General features: G+C 39.0%; 1 protein-coding gene across 4 annotated transcripts in view; it reads right to left on the reverse strand.

The window, feature by feature from the left end:
• Positions 1-4,645: 4,645 nt before the first annotated feature.
• The window catches only part of ranbp10 (RAN binding protein 10), a 153,837-nt gene continuing 130,951 nt past the window's right edge, over positions 4,646-27,531 (reverse strand). For 2 of the 4 annotated variants that reach the window (XM_060838170.1, XM_060838169.1), the window contains exons 12-14: positions 18,629-18,774; positions 13,494-13,605; positions 4,646-11,422 (exon numbers count right to left, since the gene is read on the reverse strand). In XM_060838170.1, coding sequence (XP_060694153.1) covers positions 11,292-11,422; positions 13,494-13,605; positions 18,629-18,774 — 389 coding nt within the window. In that variant the 3' untranslated portion in view covers positions 4,646-11,291. The remainder of the gene's footprint in view (positions 11,423-13,493; positions 13,606-18,628; positions 18,775-27,531) is intronic. The other 2 variants (XR_009645616.1, XR_009645615.1) reach the window with 2 other exon arrangements.

Here is a 27,531-nt window from a genome sequence, read left to right on the forward strand (position 1 = left end):
CAGACCAGGTAAGGACAGCAGTCTCCTGCCCTAAAAGGACATTATTGAACCAGATGGCCTTTTGTTTTAAATAATAGCCTTATTTAAAATATTAGTCTTGAACTCACTCTTCTCTCCCTCAAAGAATGTAAAATTCAATCATTTTATGGCCACTGCTACATAGGGGTATCTTCAAGACTAGGTAATTAATTAATTAATCCAATCTCATTGCACAATATTAGTTCTAGTATAATCTGCTCTCTGGTTTGCACCAGAGTATGCTGTTCTAAGAAACTATCCTAAAAACAATAAACTCCCCATCCACACTACCTTTGTCCATCTTATCTTTCTAGTCCATATGTCCTATGACTATTGGTGTATTTTTCTGACAAGCACCCATTATTTCTTTCTTTATACTACATCTTATCATATGGTCACTGTTGTGGTTCTGTTCGCCGAGCTGGAAGTTTTTGCTGCAAACGTTTCGTTCCCTGGCTAGGGAACATCATCAGTGCTATTGGAGCCTCCTGTGAAGCGCTGCTTTGATGTTTCTTCCGGTATTTATAGTGGTTTGTTCTTGCCGCTTCCGGGTGTCAGTTTCAGCTGTAGTAGTTTGTATGTGGGGTCCAGGTTGATGTGTCTGTTGATGGATCTTCTTGCCGTTTCTGGGTGTCAGTTTCAGCTGTAGTGGTTTGTATATGGGGTCCAGGTCTATGTGTCTGTTAATACACCAGAACTGCGAAAAGAGGAAGAGGAACACCTATACGAGGTATTCGCCAAAAACAGATACCCACGCAACTTTATCACCAGATGCCTAAGAGATAGACCACGGAACGAGGACATGCCACAACCAAAAGGACTAGCCACACTACCATACGTCAGGAGCGTCTCAGAACTGACAGCCAGACTACTGCGACCCTTAGGACTCATAACAGCACACAAGCCAACTTCCACACTCAGACAACAACTCACTACAACAAAGGACCCAATAGCCAGCACGAGCCAAACCAACGTAGTTTACAAAATACCATGCAAGGACTGCACAAAACACTATATAGGACAAACAAGAAGATAGCTAACAATCCGCATCCATGAACATCAGCTAGCCACAAAACGACACGACCAGCTATCCCTAGTAGCCATACACTCGGACAACCAGGAACATGAATTTGACTGGGAAAACACTACCATCATAGGACAAGCCAGACAGAGAACAGCCAGGGAATTCCTAGAGGCATGGCATTCATCCACAAACTCCATTAACAGACACATAGACCTGGACCCCATATACAAACCACTACAGCTGAAACTGACACCCGGAAACGGCAAGAAGATCCATCAACAGACACATCAACCTGGACCCCACATACAAACTACTACAGCTGAAACTGACACCCGGAAGCGGCAAGAACAAACCACTATAAATACCGGAATAAACATCAAAGCAGCGCTTCACAGGAGGCTCCAATAGCACTGATGATGTTCCCTAGCCAGGGAACGAAACGTTTGCAGCAAAAACTTCCAGCTCGGCGAACAGAACCACAACAACGGACACCTGAGCTACAAATCTTCAACTAGACTTTAAACATATGGTCACTGTTAGGGAGCCTATATACCACTGTCACACGTGACTTCTTACCATACTATTCCGCTTCTCTACCCAAACTAGAACTAAATCGTAGCTTCCAGAACTTAGGTCAGGCCTCTCTATTGTGCTAATACCATAACAAGCTGTCTGGTCTTAATCTACATCATTTAGCAATTGTGTCTCTGTAGTGGCAATCAAATCATACAAATGTCTTATTGTGCTCTCAGTTCAATTGCCTTGCTTTAAACACTACATGTATTCTGATATAGACTCTTTAGTTTTGTTCATTTTTATAGCCTTTACCTTTATCTAAAAATGAAAAATTTAAGGAAATTAGTTTTGCTCATATGGAGACCAGCTCCTGTTCATAGTTGCTGCCTCCTGAACTCCCAGTGATACCATACACCTACTACTCGATTTCCTTTATTGCCCTGTTCTCTGCAACTTTTGCTTCAATTGACTTCATTTTGAAACCTACTCGGCCTAAATTTCTTCAACTAGCACATTCACAAATCTTGCCCCTTCTCTCCAGTTCTGGAACATGCCACTGCTTTGAAACAACATACCTATCATTATTTCAAGTCCTTTCAATTCAAATTTCATTTTGATAAACAAAGTAGCACTAGTCACAAATGACATCCTCTACAACCTCAGCTCCCACATCTCATTCACTAACATCAGAAACTGAAATTCATTGATTATTTAATTTTCCTTTACAGTCAACTTGTTGGTCTCTTCTGCTCTTAATTGATTCACTCCAGGCATTATCTGTATGTCTGTTTTTTTTTGCTCTGCTTGCAATTTTAACTTACAAGTAATTATGGAACATTTTGTGTAGTATGTAAGTGGTGTAAAATGCATGTTGCTACCTCTTAATTGTACTTCTGTTGCAAGGGTACTTAGCAAAGTTGTGGAACAAACCATGGCCCACAACTTTAGAAATAGGGCTCTGGCATTTCAACACATGTCGTTTAATTGTTTAGGAAATATATAAACATTAAAAAAGGTCCTGAAGGCAAAAAGCAATCAAGAAAGTTAATGAAAGGCAAATTGAACTTTTGAAATTCTCAAGTATCTTTCAATTCTCTGTAGCAAGAAAAATACATTTGTGTGGGATGTTTAAAGCAATACATAATGCCTAAGTAGGAGCACAGTGAATCTCATATCGGTCAAAGCTACAATTATTTTGGAAGTATGCTCCACCAACTGCAATAAATGGTATGGCAACTTACTTTTGTTCTTCTAACAGTATTTGCTGAGCGTTACTGGTCTTGACAGAGTACTTACTGCTTTTATTCTAACCATGCAATAGGATTGAAAATACTATTTAAAACAGCCAAATGGAACCTTGATTTAACCTTGCCTGTGAAAGATGGCACTGGCAGCATGCAATATTGCTTCAATACTCCACTGGTATAGCACCTAGATAATTCTCTTAAGTACTGGAGTGAGCTTCCCCTACTAATGTGTCAGGAACACAGTAAAAATCTTTAGACCTAATGTGTTCTGGTTTCCTCCCACAACCCAAAAAATGTGCAGGTTAGGTGAATTAGTTGAATTGGCCATGCTGAATTGCCCGTAGTATTAGGTGAATGGGGTAAATGTAGAGGAATGGGTCTGGGTGGGTTGCCCTTTGGAGGTCGGTGTGGACTTGTTGGGCCGAAGGGCCTGTTTCCACACTGTAGGGAATCTAATCTAATCTAAAAATCTCAACATATTGCAAATAGGAAAAGTTCTTTTCGCAGTCGTGTAATCGGAATTCTACATGCTTCACCACATCAGGAGGACAGCAAATACATCACCATTGTAACATTTTTAAAAACAATTCTAGTTTAGCTTTTTCATGCTCTTTATTTTCCACTCACCTCCTTTCCTTTTCAATAAGAGACATTAAGCAGTGCTTGCAAACTGATAAGTAACTGCTAAGGCTCTATTTAAATGCATCATCATTGTCCTGACCAGAAATTGTTAGTTGATCATTTAAATGCTTGACTAATGTGTGTCCATTCCTTCAGCTGCAGATTCGTGAGCAAAATCAGCCAAAATGTTATCCAGATATGTATTCTATTTCTCAAATTAACAGCAGATAAATATCCTAGAGAATTAAACCGTGCTTCACACAATACTATCTAAATTCACTACTGAAGCTCAATTTCCTCTCTAAACAGCTTTCTAATTATCCTGAAATCGCAAGAGTGAGAAGCAGAAGATAGTTAAGATATAATTTTTTAAAATCTCAAACCCCTCAAAAGTACTGCACATCAGTTCTGACAACACAATTAAATCCATTACACCTTTAATAGTTATCCTATTATTCTTTTGAAACTGTTTGATCACCTAGCCTAGTCCTGGTGTCATGATCAGAAATTGAAAAAATTCTTCCAGTTTCTCCCTTTTGTTCTTTTAATGGCAACCTTACGATTTACATATTTGCTACTCATTTACACCAAGTGAAAACAATTCCACTACTGACCATTTCAAAATCTTTCATTATTCTGAAAACCTCATTTAGATTACTCTGCACATCACCCTCATCTTTTAATCCCATCTGCTTCAGTGAAAAAAGTCATCTTTTTTCAAGCCTTCCATTGCAACGAAACATGAAAATTGCATTGAAAGTTTACATTCACTGTCAAAGAAGTAATGATCAAATTAACTCCTTCAAATGAAAGGTAATGAATAACTTCTCAAATTTTGTTTTACACTAATTCTGCAGCAAAAATATAAACTAAATGAAAGAATCATGAAACTCAGCACAGTTGATTGAAGATCCACACTTCTTTGGGAACCTGTGCTGAACAGCAAGGAAAAATATAGCCCAACAGTTCATTCTAGATTTGGATCTGGATTCGAGAAGTAAAAGCATTTTAACCAACCTTTTGACTATCTTCACTGATTGCTGTGCATGTTCCTTTAAACAAAACGGGCAATCTGCTGCTAATTTGCTATTTATAGGCTAAAATTGTAACAATGAAAAAGTGCAAACAACCTATGGGCAGAAGTTATTAAAAAAATTCAACAGCAATTTAGCACATGACTGTGTATTTTAATAAAAATAATTCTGTCAAAATACAACAGAATACATTTTGTTTTAACATATCTCTAGTACATTTTTTTTGAGTTTTACTTTTGTTTTAAAAGTTTCTCAAATGTTCATGCTCGTACTGGGTAATTTTGCTTCACAAATACTTACTATGCTCAAACTGAACAACCATTGTACTTGTGCACAACTCATGTGTTCATTTATTGAATTCATAACAAATCTAAACTGATATTGAGCATGGAGCAGAAATTAGTTCATGAGTATTGTGTTGGTAAAATGAAATAACTTGCTTCACATTCCATGCTGTAATTGTATGCATCATACCTGAGTTTGGAGCAACAAAAGAAAATCATTAAATTACAATGTATACATTTTATACTGTATACAGAATTTAAAATTTTATTATCACCCTTCCCTTCCGTTAAACAAAATGACTATAGTTTCAAGCTGAGCAGTTAAGTACACAAAACTAGAATTACTAGATTAACAGAACTTTTAAATTTTTAAATAGTGTCACACAATTTGTATTGTTTTATTCTAAAAAAAAATAAAAAAAAATAATCAGCATTAGTTTTGCAGAGCCCAACCAAGGGAAAAGAGCGCACACAAAAAAAATTCAAAGCCATGCTTCAGTACACTTCATAACATCAGGAAAAATGAGACCTCCTGTTCCCATATTTCAAAGTGCCTGGTACAAACTCAAAAGCATTAACCTCAGGGTTTTGTGAGAGTGCAAATGTAAATTACTGTTAAATTACAGCGTGCTTCTCTTTCTGAATTACTGTTTGGTTACATCCAGAATCAGAACTCATTTGGGAAATTTAGCAGAAAGAGAAGATAGGAGGTAAATTGTACCACTTTTTTCAACTTATCAGAGTTTGTAAACTATCTCCCGAATCAGCAAAAAATGTAGCTGCATGGGGACAGAGGGATTGAAAACATACAGCTAGAAAGAAAAGTCAAAATGGCACACAACTGCAGCCTTAAAAAGATTTTTGAGACAATATACAAATTAGAAACATTGTTTCCAATGCCGAGTGCTAGAAAACAAAATTAGAAACTTTAATTTCAATTAAATTTTAGATTGTCTCATTAAGGTGACATCACCAACCTCATTACTAATTGGTAGATAGTTAAAACAAATGAGAAAGGAAAATACATGGTTTTACAAAGTTGTCATAGTTTATCATATACTATGATGCCTCCACACTCATTCACACTTACCTAGTACACAATACAGTTTTCCAGCTTACAGTAACAACTGGATTGTAAATGTAACCAGTTGCACTATATCCAACATAGCTATTGCTGGTCTTTCAATTATTTGTAAATACACAATACTGAATACAGGTTCTTGTTACTAAATACAATGTGCCTTTTGTCTAGGCTTTTCAAGGTTATTAATTTGCCAACGATGTTCTGGACAGTTAAATGCCATTGGTTTGCTATTTAATTTCTTTTCACTGATATTACTGGGGATGGGAAGCAGGAGGAGAGGGAAAGAGGAAGCTAAGTAGAGTTTAGCAATTAGGTCTGGTTTGGCTGTTGCACTGACATTATATATAAAAAGGTCATTAGCAGCCAGTCAGAAAAGAAATATTTATTTGAAAGCCCAGTATAATCTGTAAGAAGTATTCTCCAATTGTACATCAGTATGCAATTTCAAGACCACCAATGTCTAGCTGGATCTCCAAAAAGGGGCATTCTGTTGAAATGTCAATTTGCAGGTATCAGCAGACCATAAGCTATCCAGCATCACAAACTGATCAAGTGTTTCCCTATTTCTGATTTAATATATTTTCAAAAGGATGGGAATGTAGTCAAAAAAAATCATGAGAGAGCCTGATGAACAAAGCAGGGTAATTGCAAAAAAAATGTTTCTTTTACTACATCATTATTGCCCAACCGTCGTCATATCTGGCCAATTGAACATTCTGATTTGCTAAAAGAATTCCATTTATATTCAGCGGGGCATATGATTCCCACAGACAGGTGGCACATACACTGTGCAGTTGTTGCTAAAATGGCTAAACAAAAATGTGAAAGTTTTTTTGGTTGTTGTGATTGCTTTGTTACTCCTTGGGTTACTGAATGGTGGTAGATGCTAAGTAAATATACGCAAGGTATATGTACTTGTCTTGTGTGTACAACCATTTTCTATTTCTACTGTGGCTAAAATACTGTAGTATCAGCTGGGGTTAGTTAGCAATCATTATTGGACCACACTCTATAAACATGACACTCCCTTTCCAAACATTTATTTATCTTCCCTTAAAGAACTAAATTGCTGATCTTTTCGAGCATAACCTTTATACATTTTAATTTATTGACATGGTTTGTAGGCGAAATGACTGAACTAATCTGTAACCAAAAAAAAAATCTGAAAGAGAGTGTGGTCAGATATTACCCTGATTAAATTCATATTAAAATAACTGCAGTGTTCAATTAAATTGGACTTATTATCAGATTAAGCATGACCTTAAGTGAAACATCCCACAACCTATAGACAGAAGTCCTTTATTACCTGTTTGCTTATCTAAATCATTATCTTTCAGTAATACTAGGCTATCCAGCAATTGGAACTGACTAAATCTCTTAAAAGGTCAACAGTTGCAAATGATTTGGCGTAATTTAGTCTACAATTAACACTTAAGTTTTATACTTCAGCAATTAGTGTAAACAAACGTGAAAATCCCTTTCCCTCCAGTGGGGAAAAAGTGGATAATGCACAAATTGTTTCACTGTGACATCACTGAATGTACTGTAGCAGAAGAGGGAACTCTACAAAGAATGTCTTCTGCTTGATGCTCTTAATGAAATCATATCAAATGATATACATCTACTTCACTTATGATAGATGAACAATTGTCATTTAATTTTTTTTTTAAAAATCAGATTGCAGATCAATTCCATATAACTCCCTTTTCATTAATCCCCTGTCAAATCCAAGTACAAGGAAGGCATTGACTTTAAGCTAGGTCTAACAGCCAAAATCAATATTGACTTATGTATTTAAACAGTAGAAGCTTCCAAAAGATGAAGGGTGAACTTTTGAGAGCTCCAAATTCCCCATGAATCTTATCAAAAGCTAAAATTAAGATTGGTATAGTCAGATCATTCTGAAAATAAAAATGTCAAAAGCAACTCAAACCTCAAATCGTTTCATGTGACTCACACTCCACTTACACTTACCATTCAGAACTGCACAGTGGCAGAGACCATCATTAAAAACTGTTTGGTGTTCTCGAACACAACTAGCTGACAGCATTTTTGTTAAGTTTGGAAGGTATCAGGAACTTCATTCCTTTTGTATTAGGCTATAAAATTACAGTAATTGCAGGCGAGTGATTTATTGCATCACTTCCCTTACGCCAGACTCCAGATAAAATCAGGTTCAGTCAGGGACTGGCTGGTAATTTCCATGGATGCAGAAAAAAACTTCAGTGGATTTTCCTTCACACATCACTGACCCAATTTCATTCCCTCAAGATCAATTCTCGCTTCAGTGGGGAAAATGTGCCTTAGTTTAGTGGAGGAGCATTGCTAAGTTTCAATAATTATTAGCCACAGTCACACTTGGTAGAACAAAGTAATGGATTCTGTCACATCTTCAGTCAGGCAAAGTTACACTGAAGGCATCAGTGTTCAAATCCTCTTGACATAGGAACAAGGGGGCCTCATCAGGAAATCAGTGGCACAGAAAAACAACCATAGTGGTTAAATTATCCCAGCTATGTAGGTGAAGTGTGTGGTGTGTGTGGATGACAAGAAACATCTGGTTTCTGATAACTCAATGAGCAGAAATTTAGCATCATTGCATTAACAGGGATTTCGTAACTACAACAGTCTATTTCTTTAACATTATGGATTGCACAAGTGCTTAAATATTAACATGTACATTTAAAAAAAAATTTGCAGTGTTGAAATTCCCAATCAAATTCAATAACTAAAGTTCTCAGTAAACATTAAATACATATTAGGTTTTTCCCCAAATGCTACACAATTGAGCAGAGCAATGGGCAGTCACATGCTGCACTCCATACTTTACAAACTTTAAGAACTGGCTGAGCTGAGTGGAGGTCATACCAGATCAGTCCTGCGTATATCCCTGTAGCAAATTAATGTGGAATATGCAGAGACCTGTGAAAGCTGTCTGGTCTCCCTAGCGGCGAACAATGCCCACAGCAGCTGAGAGAGAATGGGAAGGGAATTATAGGAGAAAAAAATATATATATAAACAATGGATTGGTAATATTTTAAGAAATTATTACTGGTTACAAGCAATATGTTGGCTACAAATGACAACTTTGCTCAAGCTGAGGAAGTGTGTTTTTAAACCAATAATCCATTCTACAATTCATTATTAAATTCTTTGAAGAGGGGCTTTTTAAAGTCTAATTGGTCTAAAACGACATTTTATTGTCCATATTGACAAAAACTCTCGAAAATGGAAGGTACTGTATTAACTGAACCTTAAAATGGCAATTATTCCTATATGTTAGGGGTCTTGCTTAAGTTGCCCATTATCCTTCATATTTTATTTTCAAGTATTGCCAAGAAGTGGTTCCATCTTCCACTGAGATTGTGTTCAGGAACATGATCCTTTCTTGCAATCACTACATTTTGTCATTTGGCTCCCTCATTCCATCTGAAAGCAAAAAATTGCTACAGGCTCTCAGGCAAGTCAACAACAAGATGGCAAGTAAATTAACATAGGATCATGCAATTCCACAGGCATTAAACCTCACATTTTTTTCAAGCAGTGTTATATGATCATGTCCACAATGCACAGGTCTGAATGTGTGCTGATTCAGACACATGCACACTTCCTCTTTGAAATTCTCTGGAAACCATATCTAATTTAAATCAGGGACAAAGGAACTGAATTTAGCATCAAATGCTGAGAGAAGACACAGTGAATCTGATTTAGAATAGCACCAATACGAAATAAGTTTACAAGAGGTGGTAATGGTAATATTTTTGTAAAACTATTAAAACCCAAATGCCCATCATCCCAATTTGCTCAAGAAAAAAAAATTAAAAGTCAACATGTCAATCCAAACTTGCTAAGAGAACAATTCCACCATGTAGTTCACAATGAAGCAGTTACACAGTCCAGTTCCTATTCAGACTTACAGGCTACAATTTAGAATAACTGCTCAATCGGTTTGATGCATGGTCACTGCTTATTGTCCAATTAACAACATTTTGCTTTCTGTATAATTACATATAGAACTGATGAATTCCAAATAGACAGATTGCTATTTTATGACATTCTAAGCAGCCACATAAATCTCCAGCAAATTAAGTCTCTTGGCTTGTGTCTGGTGTTGTCATTATAATATTTCTCTGGTGACTTATATTGCTGTAGGAATTTTGTGATTTTGTTCATGTAGCTTTTAGGTGGGGCTAATTGGACAGGCATGACTAATTGATTGATTGAGATGATAAGAGCTTGCAAATTTTCAGAGTAGCTCCCCACCCCCACCTCAACCTGCCACCTCCCCATCCAGAGCTGATTGTAAATTTCCAGCTTTCAACTACAATATTATTAATTGTACAATCAGTGTTGTGGTAATCAGGTACCAATGAAACCAGTCACTAATCAACTAAATTTCCCAGAGGCATTACATGAAAACATTTAATAAATCCTTCCAAGGAAGGATGTTGTGTAGTAAAGCTGAAGATATATATATTTCTACTGCCGATATGGCCTTTGCCTTAGTTTCCTTGGCTCCTAGAACGTTTATTAGCTTTGTACTCACATTATACCGGCTACCATTACCTCCCTCCCAACCCTAACACTATTTGTTACTGATAAATGACCTAGAGAATTGGTGGCACTGTTATTGAAAAGGAAGGCCTGGTGGAGGACAATGCGATAGGAACAGAGCTCAAAAGTAGGAGGCTGCTCAGAACTCTCTGACATGCAGGTTTTGAATTAAACCTCCAGTAAGAAACAAGGGGAAGCTATGGCTGTGCAACTAGAGGCTGAAGGCAGGAAAGCAAAACCAAAAAGTGATGATGAGCAGCATTGTTCCACACAAATATACACAGGTAGAACACGGTCATGTAAACCAAACGTGGTTGATTACTGGGGCTGTAACAAACCAATAATTGTATTTTTTTTTGCAAAGGATTGGATGAAATAAAGTGAAAATTCAAGGCTGCAACAGTATATACCAAAGCTTTTGAGTGTCAATGAGTTTTTGCTAAAGGAAATGGGGACTGGACTTGAAGCACTTATTAATGCTGGAGAATAAAACTGCATCAGGTAATGCTGCTACAAAACCAAGATGTTTTTCAGTCTTGTTAAATAATGTAAATGCTTAAAGCTTCAAAATACATGAGTTTTGTTACAGCCCTAATGATAACCAGTAAACAATAGAGGCTAGCATAGGACAAGACCTCCAGGGCTAAATACTGGTGACACAGTGACTAAAAAAAAAGAGAAATATGCTACGTTTGTACTGTGCATTACTGCACCCATGATCTCTTTCAATGCAATGCATTCAGTCATGTAACCTGATAAAATGTAACAAGGATGCTGGCAAGAAAGGAGAATGGTCAGCACCCGTCTGGTGGGCAGTGCGATGGTCTTCAAGAAGAGGGGAGGGGTTGTTGTACATCTTGAACAGGAGGTGAGGGGCAGTATTTGAGGTCTTTCCATTGCCACAGCAGTTAGTGCAAATAGTCGTCCACTCTGGCAAATGAGCAGGATCCAACCCCTGCACGTGCCATCAGTCGGAGGCATTCGGAAGCCTGGCCCAGTGCAAGCATCAACGGAGGCTGCTTTGGCAGATTCTGAGATTCTTTATGAGAAAGAACAAAAACAGATTTACCTCATACTATGATAAGCACAACAGTTCAACAAACTCTACAGATCACAATTTTCACTTCATCCGACTTAAGGTAATGCGTTTTAAATTGCTCTTTCCTCCTCCCAACACGTGTACTCAATTCAGGAGAGAATCAGATTACCCAAGATTTTATTACATTGAGACAAATATTTTACCTGGTGTTCTGGGCATCACCACAGATCACAGCAACTGACTTTAGTCTCATATCCATTGGATTCTACATGAGAAAAGTGCTTCCCCATTCTCCAGATAGCATTTTTAGAACAGGTAGTTAGTGTATACATAGCTAAGTATAGAGGTTGAGCTTACTAAGAAGAGGAAACCAATACCTCAAACAAGAGTGGGACATGTCACAAGGCCAGGTCAGGTCTGATATCATTTAGTGACAATAGAATAAATTTTTATTTTGATTCATTCACCCGATTCAGTATGGAGATTTGAAGAGTGCTTGGCAAATGTCAGAAATAATATTCAACAACAATTTCCCTCTGAGGGACTGCAGGTGCAATATCAGACTTAAGGTTTTTCAAATGTGATGTAAATCCAAGGCACTAACTGCTGCTTAAATGGAATATCTGAACAGTAGGGCAGTAAGTTTTGGGCACTGGTCAGACACTAATCATGCAATTAACTAAAATAGCTGATGTGATCAATTATTTCATTGGTTGGAATGACAAAGGGATCTGGGCTCATTGGAAGAAATCACAGGACTTAATTTTATAACTTTCTCAAAAACAAAACTCTTACTTTATGGGGATCACAGGAGAGACCAAGAATTCCAACAGAAGCAAAACAGCTACTCATTGACATGTAATTTCGTGGGGCAGAGGAGTCCTAAAACAGGCATTTATCAGCTGATTTACATATGTAAGAGGCATAACATGTTACACAAGACCAGCGGGGTTGTGAGAAACAGCTTGAGTCAACACCAAATTGTAACATCTTTCAGATAAAAACAAAATAGTGTAAATGATGGAAATCTGAAATAAAAACAGAAAAAGCTAGAGAAACTCAGTAGATCTGGTAGCATCTGTGGAGAGAGAAACTGAGTTAACATTTCAGGGCCAATAACCCTATTTGGAAGTATTCCAAAGAACAACCTTTGAACCCGAAGCATTAACTCGGTTTTGCTCACTCCGCAGATGCTACCAGACCTCCACAGTTTCATTTTTAAAAATTTGTGAACCACCTTTCAGTCTTCCTTTGTGGTGTGGGACATTGCTTCCTGAAGTGAACCTAATTTCTACCACAACCATGATTTAATAAGTCAGAAATCACACAACACCAGGTTATAGTTCAACAGGTTTAACTGGAAGCACTAGCTTTCAGAGTGCTGATCCTTCATCAGGTGGTTGTGGAGTACATAATTGTAAGACACAGAACTTACAGCAAAAGATTACCGTGTGATGTAACTGAAATTATACATTGAAAAATACCTGGATTGTTTGTTAGAGTGAACATGTTAGTTTCACTTCTTTCATAGGTAAATCACAAAACCTTTTTTAAAAATTATGTTCTCAGGTTAACTTTAACAATTTGTGTCTGCCCACATAATATGTTGAAAGTGTTAAGCCTCCTGTGTGCTGTTGTCTGTACCATACTGTTTAGACTGATTGTAATTAAAAAATGAGTTAAAATGAGAGCGTAATTTTTAAAAAAGGTTTTGTGATTTACATATGAAAGAAGAGAAACTAACATGGTCACTCTAACAGATGAGTAAAAAATGAGAGACTTAACAAACAATCAAGGTATTTTTCAATATATAATTTCAGTTACATCACATTGTAAACCTTTGCTATAAATTCTGTCTTACAATTGTGTACTCCACAACCACCTGATGAAGGAGCAGCGCACCGAAAGCTAATGCTTCCAATTAAACCTGTTGGACTGTAACCTGGTGTTGTGATTTTTAACATCCCAGATTGTTGTACACCTCAGTCCAACACCAGCATCTCCAAATAATGATTCAATAAGGATGCAAAACTACGCAAGATATTTTTGTCTTATTTTCTTTGTTGCTTACCTAATATAGCACTATTAAGGGCAGCGCAGATAGGTTCTCTCTGGATAGGATCAAGCTGCTGACCAACTGGACAGTTCCAAGGATCAGAGTATGCTAGCAGGCTAAATGCATCCTGGAGAAGATAGATTAAAACAAATTATCTCTTAGCTGCAATGAAAACAAAGTTCATCACCGTCAGCTTTCCTCCTTTCCTAATTAACTTTTACCTGCTATTTCTCAAATGTATATATCTCCATCACAAGCAACAGAAAACCTGCTCTCAAGCATCATTAAATGTGTTCTTCATTTGAGACTATTTTTATTGGTAGCTCCACACTGCAATGTTAAAAGGTAAAATAGTCAGTGAATTGAGCGATGCTCTTTCCTCATCTCTTTGTGACAATGCTCTTATGCAGAAGTCTGAGACCAGCAGCCGTTAAATGGACTTTGATGAACTTTTGTCTTAATTTTTTTTTATTGTTACCTATGAAATTACTAATGACTTCTGTCTTTAATATAGATGCCATGGTAGGGCAACTTCTAGTACCTTTCATTGTATTTTTCTCATAAAAGTATACATGACAATAAATTCTATAAATAAGTACATCACATGATCCAACTGATATAAGGTGGTACCAGCTTTTGAGAACTTTTAATTTTTTGCTAAAAAGGATCTGGAAAAGTTTAAAATTTTGGTGTTTCAAAGTAAAATGTATTTACAGGTTCAAAAATAAAACAAAAACCTATACAATATTATCACTCTATCTCAGCACCTATACTTATTGTGTTGGATGTTCCTGGTTCAAGGTGCAGGACCAGAGACCATCCTCAGTAGAGAACCATTTAAAAAAAATTACCAAACTCTTAAGGTTGCAACGTAGATGGGCAATTAGAAGTTATTTTGTTCAGGTCAAGTAAGATAGTCCATGAATATAGGTAGACATAGCTTTTTTATTATTTTCTGCTATTTTATGAAAACCACTTATGTTAATTCAATTAAGTCAAATCCAATTGTAACAACTGCTCTGTATGTTCCTCATGCTGAAATAAAGTAACTTAATGATTCATATCCGACTTTATCTTGTGTTTTCTTAGACTGCCTTTGTAAAGACTGGAGAGATGTATATGATAGCACAACTTAAAATACAAGGCCAAGATACAAATAATTGGGAAGGCTTTGCTGGCCCTCCTTTCAAGACTGTGAGAATATGAGTGTAGGGGACTCTCACTGTAACTGGTATGCAGTGCTGGGGAGACCATATTCTGGAGTACTGTGAGTAGTTTTGGTCCTGTTATTTAAGGAAATATTATTTCATGGGAGACAGTCAGCAAATGTTAACTAAGATGATCCCCAAGTATGGAGGGGTTGTTTTCAGAGCAAAGGCTGAACACGCATGGACTCTACTTACTGGAGTTTAGAAGAATGAGAGGTAATCTCATTGAAACATGAGATTCTTAAGGGGCTTGATAGGGTGAATACTAAGAGGACATTAGGTAAAAACAATGACTGCATATGCTGATGAAGGGCTTCTGCCCGAAACGTCGATTTTGCTGCTCCTTCAATGCTGCCTGAACTGCTGTGCTCTTCCAGCACCACTAATCCAAAAACTGAGAGGATGTTTCCCATCACGGCACTGTCTAGGACCAAAGGGCATAATCTCAAAGGGATACCAGTTTAAGACTGAGGAATTTCTGTGCTGAAGATTGAGTATTTGGAACTCGTTGCCACAGAAACCATGTTTATGTTTGAAGCTCAAATAGAGCTTTGATCACGAGAAGAATCAAGGGTTAGAGGGATAATTCTTAAGGAAAGCGGACATGAGGAATGTTGGATCAGCTATGCTCTTATTGAATGGCAGAGCAGGCTCAAGGGGCTGAATGATGTACTCCTGTTCCTATTTCTTATGATGATAACAGGAGACTGGTGAGCAAGGTTAGATCTCATGGAATACAGGGGGTACTAGCCATTTGGATACAGAACTGGCTCAAAAAGGTAGAACAAAAGGGTGGTGGTGGAGGGTTGTTTTTCAGACTGGAGGCCTGTGACCAATGGAGTGCCGCAAGGATCGGTGCTGGGTCCACTAGTTTTCGTCATTTAGTTTTCGTCATAAATGATTTGGATGTGAGCATAAGTGGTACAGTAACGTTGCAGATGACACCAAAATTGGAGGTGTAGTGAACAGTGAAGAAGGTTACTTTGGATTACAACAAGATCTTGATCAGATGGGGCCAATGGGCTGAGAAGTGGCAGATGGAGTTTAATTTAGATAAATGTGAAGTGCTGCATTTTGGGAAAGTAATCTTAGCACTTAAGGTCCAAGGGAGTGTTGCTGAACAAAGAGACCTTGGAGTGCAGGTTCATAGCTCCTTGAAAGTGGAGTCGCAGATAGATAGGATAGTGAAGGTGGTGTTTGGTATGCTTTCCTTTTTTGGTCAGAGTATTGAATACAGGAGTTGGGAGGTCATGTTGTGGCTGTACAGGATATTGGTTAGGGCACTTCTGGAATATTGCGTGCAATTCTGGTCTCCTTCCTTGAAAAGATTTTCAAGGATGTTGCCAGGGTTGGAGGATTTGAATGTCAGAGGCTGAGGGGTAACCTCAGGTTTACAAAATCATGAGGGGCATGGATATGATAAATAGGCAAAGTCTTTTCCCTGGGGTGGGGGAGTCCAGAATGAGAGGGCATAGGATTAGTGTGAGAGGGGAAAGATATAAAAGAGATTTAAAGAGCAACTCTTTCATGCAGAGGGTGGTATGTGTGTGGAATGAGCTGCCAGAGAAAGTGGTGGAGGCTAATACAATTGCAACATTTAAAAGGCATCTGGATGGGTATATGAACGGGAAAGGTTTGGAGGGATATGAGCTGGGTGCTGGCAGGTGGGACTAGATTGGGTTGGGATAGCTGGTCGGCATGGATGTGTTGGACTAAAGGGTCTGTTTCCATGCTGTATATCTTTATGACTCTATGACAAATAGCTAACCTGCTTTAATATTACAGCGACTGAACAGATTGAGTAATAGTTATAATTATATTCATTTAGTTCATCTGTGTAACTTATCTTTGTGAAAGAAAACAATGTTAACATTCCACCATTCGTGACTTGTCTTACTTGATTTAAATAAAATAATCATTCTGCATTTTAAACAAACAAATTTAACAGTAACTCGCCATTGTAGTTTGTCAGGCCAAAAAGCTTGTTTGCCAGTGAGCATTTTTGGTCTTTTTCTTATCTCTGACATTCAGAACCCGGAAAGAAGGGTTTTTGCCAGACAACACCCTAACTGGTTCCTAACAAGCAATCTATCAATATAATGAAACGTTTAATCAGGTCCAGACGCATGCTAACAAAAGGCTTACTATTTGAATTTTTCTTCCAATTTTGTAAAGTCTAGCTCTTTAACATTTTCATCACTTAGTCAAATACTTTTCTCCGAGTGTGTGTGAATGCAATTTAAGTAATATTTAAATGCAACTCTCTTTTAAGTCCTGTAGCAAAATGGCTGAGTTTGTTATGAATGCCACCTTTAGGTGGCACAAACAGAAGCAAGCAAACTCTCAAGTGATGGGAAATAAATACTGGTTAAGGTTGGTGCTGCCTGAGTATAAAATAAAGTAGTCTGTAACACAGAATGAATAAAGTTTATTTTATCCTAGCTGCCTCACTTTTTGTCCTACTCTCCTCCAGGCTCCAAATTCTCTGTCAGTCTTTCCCTCACAATCTGGCAAGAGATAAGGTGGTTATCTCTCCCATTGCAGGCCTCCCTCACCTTTGTTCTCAATGTAAATCTACGCTAACCCATCTCAACACCGGCCTATGTCCTGTTGTCACTGAAAATCCAGCTTTATCTCGCTGACCCCTCATCAGCAGTGTTTGCGCTGATGACAACGTCACTGTACACAGAATGGAATGATGTCAGTGACACAAGAACATACACTTTTTGTGGCTAGTCCTGCCACTAGATAATATCAGTGGCCACATGTGCACAGTAGATGTATTGAGTCATTGATAATTCTCCATGGTAAAACAGTCAAAACATAAAAGTACATTGGGCTTAGATTTCTAAAAATATCTAAAAACAAACTGGCAAATTTAACTGAAGTTTTAAACTTTGGTGTCTTGTAAAAGATGGAAAGTGCAAAATATTTCAAAGTACTACAAAGTCTTGTTACAACAGTAGAGATGATTATGGCATTTCAGGCCTATTATGTTACATAGAGTTTTGTCTCTGAATTTTGAAAAGAATACCTGGCATTGGAGGCAGATCAAAAGAGACTCACTAGGCTGATTTCTGGAATCAAGGTGCTGCCTCATCAAGAACAGCTGATCAGGTTCGGCCTTATTCATTAGAGTATGGACAATGAAGAGTGATCTTACTCAAACACAAGATTCCTGCTTGACCAGATAAACGTTCAGTTGAAAAGTGTGGTGCTGGAGAAACACAGCAGGTCAGGCAGCAGCTGAGTTGATGTTTCAGGCATACGCCCTTCATCAAAATTAATTTCCACACCCGATGAAGGGCTTAAGCCCGAAACATCGACTCTCTTGCTTCTCAGATGCTGCCCTACCTGCTGCACTTTTCCCATGCCACACTTTTCAACTAACTTTCCAGCATCTGCAGTTCTCACTTTCTTTTAGATAAATGTTGAGATGTTTCCACTCATCAGGGAATCTTTAATTAGGGACATAGTTATAGAATAATGGGAACATTTATTTAAAACAGAGATAGAAAATAATTCCTCCTCTATAAGACAGTGAATTCTCCATCCCAGATAGTCAAGGAGGCTAGATATTTGAAGTGGAGCTAGATATATTTTGAAATAGTGAAAATTTGAGGGAAAAGGAGTTCAGGCCTAGGGTAGGTCCTTTTCCTGATGAAGGGTTCATGCTCAAAACTTCGATTCTCCTGCTCCTCGGATGCTCCCTGATTGCTGTGCTTTTCCAGCACCACATTCTTGACACTGATCTGCAGCATCTACAGTCCTCACTTTCTACTAGGATAGATCAACCTTGATCTTGTAGTATGGTGGGGCAGGGTCTCAAGACTGACCCGCCTAATGCAGGTGGTATTTACATCCTTTTATTTTAACAGTCAGCGGGTTTACAATGGGGCCCTCTGGTATGACTTCCAAAGTAAATAAAAGCATATACGATACCTGTAACATTTTCTTGTGTGTAGTATTCTTTCCATATTCACGGCAAAGCTGTTCACTCAAGGCTTGCAACTCTCGCCCAAATTGGATCATGCGTTCTGTTGCAGCTTGATTACCTCCGCAGAGCTGGCGCTGAGGGCAACTGTCCTCTATAAATCAAAGAAATAAATTATACAAGAGTATCAAAAAATTGCCAAAAGCTGATCATTATGATGACACAAATGAAATCTAGGTTTTTTTTTCCAAAAACTTTGGTGATTTCATTCAAGTCAACTACTGTATTTTAACCAAAATATCGTGGACACTACAAAGTTCAATAAATGAGTGTCAAGTAAACAATCTGGTTAAATACTGATACACATGCAATACTCAGTCATACTCCAGATTGTCAGAGATTAGCTACAACTTGACAGCAATGTTTATTGGTCAGATATTCAATGTGCACATCTTCTACTATCAGTGGACCATTTATGGCTATTGCCACAGTAAGTTAGAGTTTAGGACCTATTCCTGGAACATATTGTGGTCTATGGTAATTTTTATCTCTCCACTTTGGGTGTCATGATGGCTCAGTGGTTAGCACTGCTGCCTCACAGCACCAGGAACCTGGGTTCAATTCCACCCTTGGGCAACTGTCTGTGTGGAGTTTGCGTATATATTGCGTATAAATACATATATAGTTTTCTCCGGGTTCTCTGGTTTCCTCCCACAGTCCAAAGATGTGCAGGTTAGTTGGAGTGGCTATGCTAAATTGCCCATAGTGTCCAGGGATGTGCAAGCTAAGTGGATTAGCCATGGGAAATGCAGGGTTACAGAGATGGGGGCAGCCTGGGTGGGATGCTCCTCAGAGGTTCAGTGTGTACTTGATGGGCCAAATGGCCTGCTATAGGGACTTTGACTCTTCAGCATGTCTTTCCCTGGTCTTAGAAATACATAAAATAAATTAGTGGAGCTAGATTGAAAAAGGTTAAGTGAAGGTAGAAGAGAGAAATACCTTTTTAAGTGTATGCAAACTCTTATCAGGCTGGAGCTCTGTAGACTCTGTGCAAACTTTGGCAGAAACATTGCCTAAAGTAGTCACAGTGCATAACAGGTTAGAAAAGAGATGGAATTAATTTAATTTTCCCTCTGGCATAGAACATATTCTGCAATTTAAATTCATTATTCATTCTACAAATGTTAAAGAACCAGTTTAAAACATTATCAATGGTTATGAAAACTTAGGTGCCATTGAAAGCAGAGAGGATTTGAGTACTATTTGTTGGTTAGTAGTCAGGTTGGAAAGGGGGGTGGACATGGAGCATCGAGTTATGGAAGATTGCAGAAGTGTCAAACATTTGGAAACAATACATCAAATACAAGGAGAAGCTAAATACTCCATGATTTTTTTTTCTCTCTCATCAAGCAGTATCAGAAAATGCAGCTCAGGGGATGGGGCCAAACTACACGTTCAAAATCCTTTGCCTGTTGCTGCTGAGCATCAAAAGAATACAACTTGAAATTAAGTTACTGGAAGTGACACAGGAGAAGGAATAACTTAAGGATGTAATGATGATTAATAGGCAACATACTATTGATGACACATTGTACAATTTAAGGAGCATTGAAGAAAACAGTGAGTTTGAAGTGGAATAGTTAGAATTAACGGATGATGGTTGGATTCAGGGCAGGTGAGTGAAAATGATGTGACTGGGCAGGAATTGGATAACAAAGACGGTCCACATTTCCTGATCATTGTAAAACTGTTAGCATTAGACATCATTACTCTTCTGATAGTTCATTCTAGAGTCTGCACATACACAGGAAAAAGGCTGAAATCCAGAAGGTGCTTCAGTGATTCAATGCTATTCCGGAGTATGTGCTGTTGAGCTCAACCAGTGTAGAAACAATCAGGAGTCACTGCACTGGTTGAGCTCAACCATTCCTTTCTGATTTTAGTTTCTGGGCCCATGTATTTGTGTGGAATCACAGTCCATAATGAATGTGGGGCAATTTAGAGGGGATATATCTTGTTGAATGAACTGCAAATGGAGTTTTCACTGACACCCTTTGTTCATAATTATTGCTGTAAAGCATCTCTGGCCTAGTGAAGAGAAACTAATTTTATGTTTATGGAATATCAACTTTCTCCATAATTAAAAATTACACATCTTTTTATCAAAATATTTATTTTTTTAAAGAAATGTTTATGAGTGTTAACCTCTACCTTAATCCCCAATCATAACAATGTTCTATGTAAATTTAATCAGTGCATTTTCCTGGCTGCTTGCCTTGCTGATGATAGCACTATTGCTGGATGCCCAGAAGTCATCATAACTTGGTGTTAGACCCAGACCCCATTTTGCGGAAGGTGAAATCCACACCTGAGGTCATTTGACTTTTATGCAGTTTACTGAAGTTCAATGATCAGTACAGTCATTTTGTTAGGAGGAGAAAGTGAGGACTGCAGATGCTGGAGATCAGAGCTGAAAATGTGTTGCTGGAAAAGCGCAACAGGTCAGGCAGCATCCAAGGAGGAGGAGAATCGACGTTTCGGGCATGAGCCCTTCTTCAGGAAACTTCCTTAAGAAGAGCTCATGCCCAAAACATCGATTCTCCTCCTCCTTGGATGCTGCCTGACCTGCTGCGCTTTTCCAGCAACACATTTTCAGCAGTCATTTTATTAGCAGCCTTAAAATCTGGGCCCATGTATTTGTGTGGAATCACAGACTATAATGAATGTGGGGCAATTTAGAGGGTATTAAACAGGAAGCTGAAATGGGTTAAGGAACATGCTCGGAACTGCGAGAGATCATGCAATGTGGTTGGATTGAGGACCGACGCAGTTAAGACTGAGCAAAAATTACTTAGTTCAGTGAGAGTGGGAATTTGACATGAGGTAGGAACTAGAATGTGTCTATCCTGTCTGGGTGCACACATGGAGTCAATACAAAGCATAGTCGTAAGTGGAGTTAGTGCATAGGGATTATTTGGATATACAGGCAAGACCATAAGACATGGGAGCTGAAGTAGACCATTTCACCCATTGTATCAACTCCACCAGTGAATTCACAGCTGATCTGAATCCTCAACTCCACTTTCTTGCCTTTCCCCAAATTCTCAATTCCCTTATCGATTTAAAGCATATTGAAAGCAATGACAAATTTAACAACACATTGCCACAGCTCTCCATAGCAAAGAATTCCACAGCTTCACTTCCCTCACAAGAAATTCCTCCTCATCTGTTCTAAATAGATGTTTCCTTACTCGAAGATTATATCGTCTGGTCCCAGACTCTCCTACAAGGGAAAATAACCTGTCTCTTAAATTTATCCAGCCAAGTACCCTAAAAATCTTACACATTTCAAAAGGTCATCTCGTTTTTCTAAACTTCAATGACTATAGGCCCCAATCTATTTAACCCCTTCTCATGAGAGGGTCCTTGCGTACCCAAGATCAATATGGTGGTTCTTCCCTGGACTGTTTCCGATGCCGGTACACCTTTCCTTTGACAAGGCAACCAAAACTGTTCATATTTTGGGTTTGGTCTAACTAGTACCTTGTACAATTCTAGTAAGACTTCTGTGTTTATATCCATTCCCTTACGAATCCATTTGCCTTCCCTATAACTTGAACATGTTAGCTTTCTGTAATTTATACATGAGGACTCCCAAATATGTCTCTGCTGTAGCTTTCTGCAGTCTTTCCCCATTTAAATAATATTCTTCTGCCAAAGTGCACAACCTCACATTTTCCCACATAGATTCCATCTGCTAAGTTTTTGCCTATTCACTTAACCTGTCTATTCCCTTTTCTTGTGGTGAGAAATATGTCAATGGGCTTTGGTTTTCCAATATTTAGCCAGTTAATTTCTATCCTACCAGTACTTAATGTTAGATAAGCAACAGGGTAAGAGATATGGAGATGAGGTAGAACATCAGCATTTTGGGGTTCTCCACAAACCACAATATTTGTCTTCATTTAAAATTCATACTTTGGTCTTTTGTGTTTTCAAATTTTACAATATAACCAAACCCTTTAACATCAAGACCAAGTGGAATGGTCAGGACGTGTAATGTTAAAAGACAATGGAAATAAGTGGAGAGTGTGCTGGAGAAATGAGGGAAGAACCCAGTCAGATCAATAAGGCAAAGCAATATATAGTGTAAAGGTACTCTTACTTCTACTGGTTCTAGAGTTCCTTCTTTGTAATAGGGTTTGTGGTGAGCCAGTCCTAGATATTCTTCCAAAAAAAAAAGTCAAGCTAGTGTTCCCTCACTCAAATTTGAAATTCTATCTTGTGGGTAGGGGAACTGAGCCTGGGTGATTATTTTCCTTCTCTTAGGATCAAACAGTGGGTAGATGTGAAGCACAGATTTGGAGTACACATGACATGCAACATAGTAAAAAAAAAAGGCGCTGATTTGAGGGCATGGAAGTTGGCACATGGTACAAAGATTAGCAGTAATAAACAGATTTGGTGTAAAGAGAACCTAATAGATTTTGGATTTAGGTTTTATTGTCACGTGTGCACAAGTGCAGGGGTACGGGAGTACAGTGAAAAGTGTACAAAATGGGTTATATTTCTGGCTATATTATTAAAACCAGAGATGCTCGAGAGGTCAATATTGGAGAAACAGCACTTCCAAAAGCTTGTAGAAATGTAAGAGGTGATAGAGATAGGGAGAGAAAGACCACAAAGGGATTTGAAAAGAGGGACAAGAATTTTATAATTGAGGTATTATTTGCGAGGGAATAAATCCAAGCCAGTGAGCAGTGGAGCAAAAATGGACTTGGGGCAAGTGGTAAATGACAAGTGGAGTTTAGGACAAAGTTCTTTTGGGTTGATGATGAAAAGGTGGTCAGAAGAGCATTGGAACAGTCAAGTTGAGAGGTAAAAATGTATGGATGAGTGTTTCAGTATCAGATTGACACAGTTGGACAATATTATAGAGCTCAAAGTAGAGCAGTGTTGGCAATGCAAATGTTAGATCTGAATGTCATCCTGCTGTCAACAACAGCATTAAGGTCTAGTTCAATTTCTCAGTTCCCAAAGGGAGAGGTGGAGCTGATGTTTAGAGAACAGAACTTGTGGGGAGAAATATGTCAACTGGCTTTGCTTTTCCAATATTTAGCTAGAGTTAATTTCTATCCTACCAGTACTTAATGTTAGATAAGCAACAGGGTAAGAGATGTGGAGATGATGTAGAACTAGTTCATCAGCATATGGAACCAAAAGTTGTGTGTGTGTGTGTGTGTGTGTGTGTGTGTGTGTGTGTGTGTGTGTGTGTGTGTGTGTGTGTGTGTGTGTGTGTGTTCAAGTTGTCATCAAAGGATAGTTATAGATGAGAGGTTGAAGGGATCTGGGGACATGTTCTAACTAATAAAAGTGCAGAGAATCTACTCCAGTTGAATCATTGGCCATGACAGGAAAAAGTGAACAAGGTGAAGACAGTCAAACTAAGCTGGATTAAGCAAAAGACTGATGCATGCGGTCAGTTCTGTCAAGGCTGCAGAGAGGTCGAGGAGAAGGACGACGGACCATCTATCATGGTCACAGTCTAATAGGGTCTGTTTCAGCATGTAAAAGGATTGAAATCCAAATGGAGAAATCCAAAGGTGGAGCAAATTAAAGGGCCTGGATTTGGGAAGTGAAGATAAACTCAAGCACTTTGGACAGGTTAGAAAAGTTTCAGATGGGATAGACAGAAAAGACAAAGGTAGATCCTTCAGGTGAGGGAAAAGGACAAAAAGAAAAGCAGAAAAACACTTGAAGGGTGAAGTTCAGAGTGTTGACAAGAGCTTAGACCCATGAGGATTAGAATCAAACACTGGTAGGCAAAACACTAACTGAACAATGGGAAACCTTCAAAAAGAATATGCACCAGGTGCGAAGTAAACACATCCCTGAGAGGGAAAAGCAGAGTCCCAAATACTTGAATTCCCTGGATGATTAAAGATGGAGTAAACAGAAACAATAAGAGGTTTGTAACAAATGTAAGGTTCGTGATAGAGAACCAAACTGAATACTCCAAAAAAAAATTAAGGGGACACAACAAAAAAAGGGAGTATCAGTGAATAGATTAGGACCCAACATAAATCTAAAGGTCTGCTAAAAATGAAAATAACAAAATGATAGTCAAAAACAAAACAGTGACATTACTGAAATGGGTTCTGGAGTTTATGCGACTGTAAGAGTGCATTATCAATCGTCTTGTATCTGAACAGAAAATGGATAAAAAGGTTCTTTATTGACACTGGAGATAACATGCAAAATCTGTTCCATAAGGAGGAAAATTGAAGGCACTGTGAATCAACATGAAAGTAAGCCATTTGAGATTTGGGAGGGAGAGGACATGTCTGAGGTACTTTTTAATCTGAATTCAGTACAGAATAGTACTTGTCAATGACTCAAAAGGACATAGTAACAATACTGGATAGGGGAAAGAAATAAAGAGGCACCATTTGAAAACTTGGAAGTACTTAAAAAGTCACCTCATCCAGACAAAACAGAGTTGTTGAACGAAATAAGGCTGATTGCAACCTTCCTCGCATATGCGGAATTTGCCAGAGAACGGTTCATAAGAATGGACAAGCAGTCAGTAAATACAGCAGTATCCCCAGTGGTCAATATTAGGACTACTAATCTTTTTGACACACATTTATGTCTGGACTTGGATGTACAGGATTACAAAGTTCACAGATGACACAAAATTTGGATGAGTAGATGAAATAACTACACAGAGGCTGGTATCCCGTCACCAAGTCACCCGTTATTTGTACACGGTACACTTGCTGCGGCCAGCCAGCTTGCAGTCACTCCACTAAGTTAGGAGATTCTAACTCCCCCATTTATACTTTTTTCTCTCTTTTTAAAAAAAGTGAAAACACATGCAAAACAGAAAGTACAGACACAAATAAACAGAGGGCAAGGGCTAAGCCCTGCCGTAAAATCAGCACAGTCCTTTTCTCAAAATATAGCACAAAGGCAGCAACCAGCCACTGAGGTTTAAAAAAAAAGCAATTCCCTAATGAGAACTAAAATGGAACAGTATACACTGACCATGTAGCCACCTAAGAAATTAGTTCTCAAAACAGAACAACAGCCAGCCAGCTCGAAGTCAGTCCCCTGAACTGATGAAATACTAAATTCTCCATGTATATCTTTCTTTTATTCTGATAGTTACACAAAATACAAATCAACAATAACATTATACAAGAGAAATTGGGATACAACCATAAAGTGTCCGAAATCTCTCAAAACAAACAACACTATATAAAACATTTGCAGAATTTTTACATAAGTCACTGTCCTCTTAAAAGGACCACAATGACTGAAATCCAGAAAAGAAAAAGTCCTTGCAGCCCCTAAGGACACAGCTTACAGCAGGCTGCAGCCCACAATATACAATTGCAAATATTTTACACATCGCTGCACCCAGGCACAAAAGGAAAACAGTCTATAAACACAGTATAACCGAAAACAACACTCAACAATAAAAACCACTGATTACATAACTCAACTCCCTCAGTCATCCTCCTGTCCCCGTGTACCCTACACATCTGACACTGGTCCACACGATGTACTGATCAGACCGTCCTTGGCTAGCCTTCCTGCAGGACAATCTTCAACTACCCTGCATACTGACAGAACCTCCCCAAGCCCACTTTTTTCCAGGCTGATATAGTCAACCACCCAGCTTCAGTCACCCAGTGTTCTGACCAGACCATCCTGGGCCACTTTCCTACGAGCAGGCTGTCGGACTTCCTGTCTCCGTCTGCCCTGCCTACTGACTGATTCTCCCAGGCCCACTTTCCTCTGGCCTGGTCATCGGCCTCCCAGCTCCCAGTCATCCCACGTACTAACCAAAACACCCTTGACATGCATTCTTGCAGGCGGGCTGTTGGCCTTTCAGCACCTGGCCACTTCAGCTGTCCAGCTTCCAGACTGCATACTGACTGGTCCTCCCCCGGTTGGCCTTTCTACGAGTTGCCATCAGCTACCTGACTTAGCCTGTCCACGTACTGACTGCCCTATATGGGCTTTCTGCGAGCACGCTGTCAGTTACTAGGCCCCATCCACCCCACATACGGACAGGCTTTCATCCAAGCCGGTTATTGACCCTCCGGCCCCAGCAAGCTCGTGTACTGGCTGCCCCTCCCCTGGCCAGCTTTCCTAAGAGCACACGGTCAGCTGCCTGGACCCAGCCATGCTGCACACTAACAGATCCTCCCCACTCCAAACTGCATTCCCTATGGTCAGTATCGACTTTCCAGCTCCTGGCTGCCCCACCTACTGACTAGCCCACTTCAGCTCAGGCCACCCTGCACACTAACTGGCACGTAGCCTGCCTTCCATCACATGGGCTGACTGGGGGCTATTGACCCCCAGCAGTTCACCATCTCCAGCCAACCTTCTAACCTCCAACTACACACACAAAAACCTTTAACACAATCAATTATAAGACACACAGACAGTAACAGAATTTATAAAATCCTCACAACAGAGATTCGCAGCACCCAGGCAGAGGCCACACCCACAGGCAGAATCCACTCCTGAAGGCAGCAAATGCACAGCACACATACAGGTGTTCATTCTCCACAGAAGCCTGGCCCATCCACAGAAGATCAGGTCCACTCACAGGAATACAGTTCATTGTAAAGATATAGGCTCAGTCCATTCCAGTATGCTCACCTCACAGCGTCATACAGGTGTTCAGTCTTTACAGAGGCCCAGTCCACTCAGAGAGGCCCAGGCCTATGCACAAAGAAACTATTCATCTGGAAAGGTTCAGTTGACTCACCAGGGGCTCAATCCAAAACACCAAAAAGTGAAAACACATGCAAAGAAGAAAGTGCAGACACTAAAAACCAGAGAGCAAGGGCTGAACCTTGCCACACAATCAGTATAGTCCTTTACTCAAAAT

This window comes from Hemiscyllium ocellatum, chromosome 17 (genome assembly GCF_020745735.1).
Source record: "Hemiscyllium ocellatum isolate sHemOce1 chromosome 17, sHemOce1.pat.X.cur, whole genome shotgun sequence".
NCBI classification, from domain to species: domain Eukaryota; kingdom Metazoa; phylum Chordata; class Chondrichthyes; order Orectolobiformes; family Hemiscylliidae; genus Hemiscyllium; species Hemiscyllium ocellatum.